At 41.2% G+C, this 10,118-nt stretch overlaps 1 protein-coding gene across 1 annotated transcript in view; it reads right to left on the bottom strand.

Annotated features, from left to right (window-relative positions):
* Positions 1–787: 787 nt before the first annotated feature.
* adcy5 (adenylate cyclase 5) overlaps positions 788–10,118 on the bottom strand; it is a 50,341-nt gene continuing 41,010 nt past the window's right edge. The window contains exons 12-21 of the mRNA XM_026376494.1: positions 9,877–9,964; positions 8,704–8,820; positions 8,395–8,553; positions 7,324–7,508; positions 7,171–7,191; positions 6,741–6,873; positions 5,699–5,962; positions 5,218–5,422; positions 4,978–5,102; positions 788–3,535 (exon numbers count right to left, since the gene is read on the bottom strand). Of these exons, the coding sequence (XP_026232279.1) occupies positions 3,407–3,535; positions 4,978–5,102; positions 5,218–5,422; positions 5,699–5,962; positions 6,741–6,873; positions 7,171–7,191; positions 7,324–7,508; positions 8,395–8,553; positions 8,704–8,820; positions 9,877–9,964 (1,426 nt within the window). The 3' untranslated portion in view covers positions 788–3,406. The remainder of the gene's footprint in view (positions 3,536–4,977; positions 5,103–5,217; positions 5,423–5,698; positions 5,963–6,740; positions 6,874–7,170; positions 7,192–7,323; positions 7,509–8,394; positions 8,554–8,703; positions 8,821–9,876; positions 9,965–10,118) is intronic.

The raw sequence follows: 10,118 nt of genomic DNA, 5'->3' as shown, positions 1-10,118 counted from the left end.
CATATCACAAAACCACAACTATGTGAATACCTGAGCTTTACACTCGTAAAGCCTTGAAATGGAAGTGGACCATTGCAAAGTGCAGCATTAGGGGGCCTCACCCAAACCACGTGTCCACATACTTATGGCCATTTTAGTGAATGTCTGAGGTCGTATGCAGACCTGGTTTGTTATTATTGGAGACTGTTCAGACAGAAGCTTTCACAGAATAAACAGGAAGTCATCTAAATTCATTAGTGAGCTGACAACACAGAATGTGCAAGAAAGGCAGCACGATAAAATCATACACCTGTGAAACATCTCAGCAGTTTATTAAAAAAAAAGAAAGCATGGTGTTTGGCTGGACAAAAGAAACGAGCTGTGGTTTTGTCTGTGAAGCTGTTTTCATCACAGATTCTGTTTCATCTTGTCATCAGTCATCATGAGGATCAGCTCAGCTGTAGAAATGAAAAGGTGTATCCACTCAGGCACCTTATAGCTACACCCCTCATCTGTGATCTGTGCCTCCCATTTTTCTCATGGCACATTTCTGCACAGTAAAAAAAAAAGTAGAATGGCACTTCATTCAATGACTCAACTGGGATGACACTGCTAGTAGTGTTGTTTGAAGATAATGGTTGCAGCAGTACAGTACATTAACAAAAGAGAAACCACCAGAGGAGAGCAGTACAGGCTTTACAGTCTCAAAGCAAACATTCTGACTAGGCATCAAGTTTCTCAGGGAAGTAAAGGAAAAAACATTTAAAGCATAAGACTGGTGCCGTCAATGTTTTTTTAGTGTCAGCAAATGCTGCAAAAACACCCAAATCAACAGGTAATCCAGCAATGTTAATGTTCGACAAGGCTTTGATATCTCAGATCTTTGTTGTTGTTGTTGTCGTCAACTTTTTAAATTATAGCCTAGTTGCATTCAAATTCAGTTTAAAAAAGCTAATTTAAAATCTATTAAAATACAAAGTCTCACTTTAATAATCAATTAGTAGTTGAAGTTTTGAACAGAATTATTACCTTATAAATCAACTTTGCTTTCCTTTTATTGATGTCCATCTAAAACATTTGTGTGCCACCTAGAAGTAATTTGGCCCTAATTAGGATTTTCCTATTTACATATTTAGTTAATGTAGTTTTGCTACATTTCAATGCCAATTTAATTATAATGAATTTTTTACTTTTGAAAACTGACTATTCAAACACAGGTAAATGCCAACGAGCACAGTCAATGCACCATAGTTCATCTGAAAGTCAAACCCACAGACAACAACCTGGTGTAATACGTACTGATCAGCCACAACATAAAAACCGCCTGCCTCTGCCACCAAAACAGCTCAGACTCGTTGTGGCATGGACTCCACGAGACCTCTGAAGGTGTCCTCTGGTGTCTGGCACCAAGATGAGCAGCATATCCTTTAAGCCCTGTAACGTGTGAGGTGGGGTCTCCATGGATCCAACTTCTATAGTCCGGGTGCCAACTCCTCCCCAGGTAAATAACACACACACACACACACACACTTTAAAAGAAATATAAATTAATAATTATTAATAAATATTCAGACTGGGCCACCCTTCTCTATTGTTCCATGGCACTAAGATAATCAGAGTCTAGTCACTGTTGTGGCTGATCAGTGTATCATCACTAAAGTAGAGCACTGAATGTGTAAGCACACAAATAATCTCAAAAAGAATCTATTTATTCCTGTTTTGAGAAACATTTGCTAGTAATTACAGTGTTTGCAGGTTTTTAAAGAGGTTCTCACAAGAAGCAAAAAGGCAGGGGCTGAGGTTACAGTGTGTGCAGAGACAGAATATGGAAATCAGATAGTGACACACTGCTGATTATGGTGTTTTCATGAGACTTAGCCTGAGTGCTAGCCTTATCCTTGAAGTTACCACCTCCAATTAGCTATATTCCAATGAAATCTGGGACATGTTCAGGTTAAAAAAGAAAAGACTAAAACAAGAACCAGCAATAGGGCACATTAACACATGGGCTCGTCTTTCCCTGTCCACAAGATGAGCATCATCATTGTTGTGTGAGTGTAGAGTTCATATTAAAAGGCCTCATCGGAGATAATTGGACATTCATTGGGTCATACCATCTGATTGCGTAAGCAAAAGAGAGAGGGGTGCGTGGTGCCTGAAAGTGTGGACGGCTGAAAGCACTGCAGTGCAAAATGGCTTTAGAGCACCGAGACTGATGCGTTCCCATCTTTCAGAGTAATCCATAGTGCGCTGTCACTTGGTTTGATTCCTTCTCACAGCGAAATACAAAACCATTAGTGAAGAGAAATCGTCAGATACGCTATCTAATCAGCAAACAGCTGACTTCATGCAGATTGAAAATGCTCAATTTGGTAAAAAGAGAGCAAGGAAAACACGCATCAATCTGCTAAAGCAAAATGGTTCGTCAGCTGTGGTGTCTCACTACGACCAGGCAACACCAGTGAGAGTTTCTGATATTCTAACATGAATGGTAGGGTATGTACATCTGAATACACGTTGGTGTTTATAGATAGCTCTCTAATATATTAATGTACAAAATATAGAATCTTAAAATATCTGATAGGGTTTGGTGTTCTGAAGTCAAAATACAAAATGTCGAAGATTAGAAAAAGCTCTTCATTGACATCCTCTTAGTGTCGAAGGTGTGTGTGTGTGAGTGTGTATGCTGTTGATACTATTGTGTGAATTTGTGATTTCTGACAAAAGGCTTTCTGTAAACACTGTGGACTTTTCTATCTGTTAGAAAACAGTTTGGCCACAAAAAAAAAAATAGTCCAAACCATCTCTGCCTCCTCCCCTGTAAGACTCGCTCTTCACCGATAAGACACAACTTACTGCAACTCCTCCATGAAACTTAGAGAGTAATACAAAGACAGGTAGTGCTGTGGTGCTGGTTGCGTGTCTGTACTTGAGAGATTTGTACCTGTATCACAACAACATGGACAAAATATGGTTTACATACAGTACATAAAACCATATACATACACATAAAACCAGAGAGAGAGGAAATGATGTAGGTTCTGTCTTCCTGCAGGTTTGTCCAAACCCTTCAGAAAATCTGGCAGATGGAGGAAAATCGTATTTCTCAGAGAACATTTTTCCTTTAGGACCTACGGCCGCACAAAGCTGGCAAGATCAGTCTTCACGCTCTGACTTGACATCTTTGGTCTCAGTGTCAGATCCAGGCTGGCCAGGCCCCTCTCACAGTCTCCTCTGCAGGATGAACTTTCTCATCCCTGCTCGTTTTGTAGCCTCAGTAAGACCAGGAAAGGTCCGGAACTGCGAGAAGAGACACTTCAGTCTGTCTCAGTCCGCCATAAGCCACCAGAGGTCCATGAGGCTGCTCGTTACTCAGAGGCAGAGTTAAGGCTTCTAACCCCAATGTCTGTGTGTGAATTAGCACAGGTTAACTACTGGAGGGTCCATTGGTGAGAAAATAGGTCATCATCTCTCCTTTGCCCTTGACTGTGACCACGCCTCTGTACTCTAGAGTGTAGTTATAGGAGCTCAGGACCTGGTACAGGTCTGCGGTCACCTGAAGGCAGAAGGAGGAAGAAACAGTGAGTTATGTGCATTGATTATTATTTCATTTCTTTGTTGGCCCCTTATGATTCTCAATCATCACTGGTTTGACGATACACTGGGCTTAATCTGTTTGAAAAAAAATGTTTTTTAGATCTTTAAGGCACAAAAATCACTTGTTTCTATCATCATCCATCATTTAAATCTTATTATTAAATCACCAAACTTCTAGTTTGGAGCCAGTGCCTAATTTTGATCCAGTTCTTTGTGTTTAACAGTCGAGGAACTGGCTCTTGGTCAGGAAAACTAGTTTGAGAGGGGCACCGACCCTTTGCTGGTCTAGAACCAAGAACTGCTTTCATCAAAGGCTGCAAAAGCTGAATTTTGGCTAAACTCTAAAATATGGTCCCTAAAAACCGTAGGAGGAATTTTAATGAAATTTAACCCATTGTTGAAAAGTGATGTTTATCGGCAGGATTCAATACAGTATGACACTACTCAAGTATCTACTGTGTATTACTTGAAAATGTGACCTGGAAGTCATTGTCACGTCACCCAACTACACAGCTGCTGTATTATATTCACACTTTAGAGGACTGGATTCACTCTGCAGAGGGAAAAATGAACTTTTCCTTGACAAATGATGTCAGTGCTTCTGCTGGCATTTTTATGGATAGTCCCTATGTGACACTTGTGTATTAATATCAAGAACATGCTGTAAATATTGTTGTCTACAGAAAAAAAAAAAAAAAAGACTCAGAAGTTGCATTCAAGCGTCAACGCTGTCGCCATTCTGTTGCTTTGTCGCTTTTTCATGTTCATTAGGACGCAGTGGTTCGTGTTTGCTCTTGTGTTAATGGTTTTTCAGAAGGTGCGGAGGAGACGGATGAGATGAAATTAAAGGGTTCCATCTGTGTTCAAAGTCGCTTTGAGTTATTAAGCTTTAATGATTTCACATCTGATAGAGCAGAACCAATATAGCAATTTTTAATTAACATTTTTCATTAACTTGAATAGACTTTTTCTAAATCCAGCCATCAGCCATGTGTGAAGTGCAATTTTGCAGAGCTTATTCACATTAGATGAATTCCTAATTTTTGACCATAATAGACTGACGCTAGCTCCAAGATGGTGAAATGGAACTAACAGCTGTCCTGACCCAGACGGAAACTTGCAGTGAGAATGCCGACAATTTTAATGAGCCAATTCAGTCTTAACAGTAATTCATTTTTTATTTTGCTGAGCTTGTTCCACTAGTTCTAAATGTATTTAGACTTTTCAGATCATTTAAAACAATACCACAAGTACTCACACAGACAAGTGTTATTCTCAATAAATGTCTCTGTGAGTTAGTAATTTTAATTTTATTTATGCAGGTTCAGTGTTGAGTTTTAGCTGTTTGCATGTTGTTTGTTAATCTGACAAATCGGACAGTGTTGTCACACTTCACCTCACCTGGATCCTCTCCGGTACACCTGTGCTGTCCATGCGACTCGCTACATTCACTGTGTTTCCCCAGATGTCATACTGAGGCTTCCTAGCCCCGATTACGCCGGCAACTACTGGGCCGATGTTAAGACCTGGGAAAGGAAACGTTCAAAAGAAAACACTGACGAACTGTATCCTTCCACATTATTCATATCCGATGTATGAATTTGAATGAACCATGGCTCTGCTCTCTATTCCACAACTCACCTATTTTCATCTTGAAGTTGTTAAAAGAGTGTTCGTTGATGTATTTCATCTGGTCCATCATCCTCATGGCGTAGTCGGCCAGAGCACGGATGTGTGAACGCCCGGCCTTGTCATACGTGGAGTCATTGAGGCCTGAGGCCGCCATGTAGGTGGAGCCAATGGTCTTTATCTTCTCCAGCTGTCGGAACTGATCCTCGCTGATGATCTAGTGGCAGAAAAAGGTTTAAACACGTTTTATTTTTTAATTGCAACAAATAGGTTTTTATTTCCTCTGCATTTTTAGCAAAGAACTATGGAAAAAACATTCAAACTGTGTTGGAGTTTTAGTCCTGAAAGCTGCATTTAATCAATATTTTTATATCCACATTGAGGCAAATAACGCCGCCCGTCTGCAGAACTTTTACTGGGAGTCGACAGTCTCTGACAGATCCCACAGTGGAGGCTCCAGATTCACATCCAGCTGGCCCTGATCACATCTCACCTCATCAAAGTCAGCGATGATCTCATTGAGCAGCCGCAGACACTCCACTCCTTCGTTGTTGGCCTCTAGCTCCACGTAGAACTCGGAGAAGTTGCTGATGGAGGCGAACATCACTGCGACGCACTCACAGGACTGGTAGTAAAGCTCATCGTTACGCCGTTCACGCTGCAGGAAGTGGGCAGCCACATCTTTAGGTAGGATGTTGTGGAGCAGGCGGCGGTTGTAGGCCTGTAGCTCCTCCATCTCCTCCTTCTCCTCTGTGGCCTAGTGTAGAGACAGGGATGAACCAATTAGGTGAAATAATCAGATAGAAAAAAAGAATATAAGTATCTTGAAAATGGTTTAGAAAGGATTTGGATATACACACTGCAATATATAATGTAAGCAAATAGTACCACATACACACATACTGTATGTTTATTCTGACAGCAGTCTGCCAATCTTCACGATTCTTACCTAATAAATACCTCCGCCATTGTTTCTGTGCAATAAGCATACCGGCTCACAGCTGCCAGCGTAGCTGGAGACTCTTGATCTTGTTTAATGTGAACCGCCAGTGACAGCAGTGTGTTGGAAAATAATGACTCTTCCAGCAACTCACGCTTTTTAGATAAATAACTTGTTTATCCTCTTGACTCGATTACCAACCACAGGGAGCACAGCCTGCTCCTGCACCTCCGTGAGGCGTCAAAGAACCCTCGAGCACCCCTTAGGACATTAATACTTCACTGCTCATTTGAGAACCAAGCGCTCACCCGCTGCAGGCCTGAAAGGCAGCTCTGAAACATTTTTAGCTTGTTGATTCTCTGAGGAGAACAGCAGTAGCTGCAATTGATTCCAATGAAGACTCACAAATCACAATAAAAATGTGTAGAAATATTGACTGAAACGGATTTCTCCTGCAACACAGCTCTGATTCGACCCATATGTTCATCATGCTCCACACACTCACTCCTCACTCCTTTACCGTTACGATCCACACTGCTGTGGCTGCGTAAACACATGTAGGTCCCTACAACATGTGGACGACTCAGACACGAACCTGCAGCTTCCAGAGGAAGTCGAGCCTGGCCGTGGACTCCACCTGCTGGGCGTGAAGGTAGAGGGCCAGAACGAAGACGGTGATGACCACCGGCGTCATGATCTTCAGGGGAACCTTGGAGTCCATCACACAGCTGGAGGTCAGCACACACAAACGCTTGCTTAAGTTTTCACGCTTTATACAAAGCACCAAACAAATTCAATCAATTCCCTTCCTCTAATGTTTTTTCTGCATGGTGTATAAAGATGGATTTAATGATACAAAACAAGCTGCCCTCTAAATCTTGGCTCATTAGCGTTAGCATCTGTTGCCAGCAGGTCATTATAGTTACATTTGTGCCCGCATCGTGATAATGATGCTGTTAGCTTAAACAGATGACAGAGGTGATTCCTTCGGTCTATGTAGTAATAGAAGTTGCGATGAGGCTCACCTTGTTCCATTCATGTGCCCACTGTGAGGGGAGGAGGAGAGAAGAGCCAATCAACTGTTAGAGCATCTGCACACAGTCGAAGATTTAAGTATCACAGGCACAACAACAACAACAACACACACACACACACACAGCAGCAATGAAGTGACTCACACAGCAGTGATGGCATTGGCCATGACCAGCAGGTCCTGATTGTCAAAGAGGCTCACTTTAGGCACCTCCATGATGAGAAGGTAGACCATCTCGATGAAGAGCATGAGGAAGAGTTTACCGATGCTGCTGACCTGCAGGAAGACGGAGCAGGCCAGCAGGCTCAGCAGCACACAGGATGAAAAGTACTGAGGGAGGAAAGGGAAGAGAGAGCTTGTTAGGAAAGGTACATTTGTTTTTATGTTGGGATGTGAAGGTTTATATTCTGTAACTGTGTAAAAGGCGTCGCTGACTGAGCCAGAGGTGATTATAAAACAGCCGATAAACCCACAATTTTGACCACTTAACAGTTAATTTAAACATAACTGTGCAAACAAGTTGTTAACATTTAACTTGCAATTACACTCACTTACCACCCATTTGTTCTGCTACTGTTCGTAGGACGTCACTATAAAAAACGGACTGCTTTTGTTCCTTTTATGACAAAGACATATTGTTCTAAAGATAATATTGCACTTAAGGTATTAAACACAACACACTGTTGTTTTTTTCTCACCAGACATTCAGACAGAAAAACACATTCTGCCTGAATTTTAGAGTTTGACGTGTTGAATATTCAACTCTGAGACGATAACATAGTCATTTGATTACACCACTGGATACAGCAGAAAGCCACATCTGTGATTAGATATTATAATGTACGTTCTTGTTTTGTTCCTGCTGCCATTTGAAGCTTTTGTGCCAGACTTTGCAGCAGCACTAAAGTTAATGGAATAATTAACGGAATTAGTCTAATTAGCACTATGTTTCTGCAGAAATTATTAAGATTAATTGGTTTCAGACAAGTTGCTTATGTTGAGACTTTTAAAAAGCCTTAATTGCAGCAGCTGCACCACACTCATCTGTTTTGCTCCATTTGTCTTACTCTTACTTGCATATGTTCATGGCACTTTTAAATTTGCTTAAAAGTGAGTAAGTGAGTGTAATCTGCTGTTTTTACAGATACAGAAAGAGAAATCGCACCATGCACACTATGAAGTCACTGTTTGTGCACACACACAGGCACACCGGTACCTCGGGAAAGCTGCAAATGAGAGCATCGTCTCCACAGGGGCTGTGCTGTGTGTCCAGGCTGTAGTTGAGAAGACGAGCATGGCAGGCGTTGACGCTGTCCAAACTGATGTTGAGCTCTGCTTTGATGCAGCTCCGCAGATCGTGGCTGCGGCAGGTGAACTAAGCAAAGTTGAAGGATAATCAGGTGATTCACAATCAGAAGAATTGAAATATGTCTTGTTGTTTTATGAAATGTGAGTTAGTTTGAATAAGATTAGAAAATGCTCAGCACCTGGAAAAGTGGTTTTATTGTTCTTAATGAGAACTTACAATGTTGATGAAAGCAGAAAGAAATACAATGATGATGGTGAAGACGCCCACCAGGGTGCTGTTTAGTCTCGACTGGACGATCCTCTTAGAAAGAGTCTGCAGTGGGACTGGGAACAGCTGGGAGTGAGTGACGGGAGAGGTCAGGGCAGAAAAAAGAGAAATTAAATCAGTCAATGAAAATGTATTTGGATGTTATTTGCTTGACCCAATTTCGCTGAGTTACCTCGTTTAATATCTAATAACAAATATAAAACGATATTCTTAACCCCTCTTTATAGATCCAAAGACATTTTTTCCCAAAACACAATCGGTAAAAAGCTTTTTTTTTTTCTGTTACGCACCTGTTTGCACAAACCACAGTTTTAGCTGGTCTGTGTTACGTTTCTCAGCTTGTGAATGGCATAATACTGCAGAATAATCATGTTAGAGACGGCACGAAAAAATGTAATAACACAGCTCGGCTTTATTTTCTGATTAACTGTCTGACTGGCTGATTGAATTTTAATCTCATGAAGAATACACGGTGCCCACGTTGGCTGAGAAGACACCAGATACACAACAAGAAGTTATGAAACAAAACCTGTCACAAAACATTGATTCCTGCTACAAATCGACATCATGAATGTCACGTACATCCATCTTCTGTCCTGAAGCCCACAGAGGCTCAGTAAACAGATGGAACATTCACAGATGAATAATATTTTACTAACGAACAAGAAGAATGTTATTTTAATGCCTACATCACACCATACAGTAGTTGTTCAGCTGTACCTCTGCTTTCTACACTAGACAAGCACTGCTATGTGTGTTGATCTGTACGGTGCTTTCAGGAATGAAGTTTCAAATGCTTATCTAAGAGAAAGTGCAGCGAGGTCAAGAACAGAATATGTTTAAATTTCCAGATCAGTACAGCATCAAACCCACCGCCTGATCAAAGATTCAGTTTTTTCCCCCTGTGATTTCTCACTGAAGTTATAAAGAAATAAGAATTAGTAAGGAACAGAAAAGCTATCAGCGCTCCTCTTGATGACATTTGAGATAAATCCAGTACAAAACTGCATCCTTGGGGGGAAAAAAACAAAAAAACCCCGACTATCCTATTAGTGTCTTAGATCTTTGCGAGGTGGCAAGTTTATTTGGCATCGTTATTCAGCACAGGCAGAGAGAACTCACCCCAAAACAGCAATAGACAGCTGAGACGAACATGACAGCCGTCAGGATTATGAAACAGGTGACGAAGAAGCCGATCATCAGATCAGAGCTGCACACAACAAAGACGTAGGATGTCGTTATATATTTATATATGGAGAATTTGTATCTCTGGTCACAGTTTAATGTACAGTGTCTGGACACAGCTGAGGAGGCGACACATCATCTGCTTCTCTTTATTGTCCATGACCTTGTGTTGACACAAA

This window comes from Anabas testudineus, chromosome 21 (assembly GCF_900324465.2).
Source record: "Anabas testudineus chromosome 21, fAnaTes1.2, whole genome shotgun sequence".
NCBI lineage: Eukaryota > Metazoa > Chordata > Actinopteri > Anabantiformes > Anabantidae > Anabas > Anabas testudineus.
Note: the sequence above shows the minus strand (reverse complement) of the source record. Positions and strands in the feature narration are given on the sequence as shown.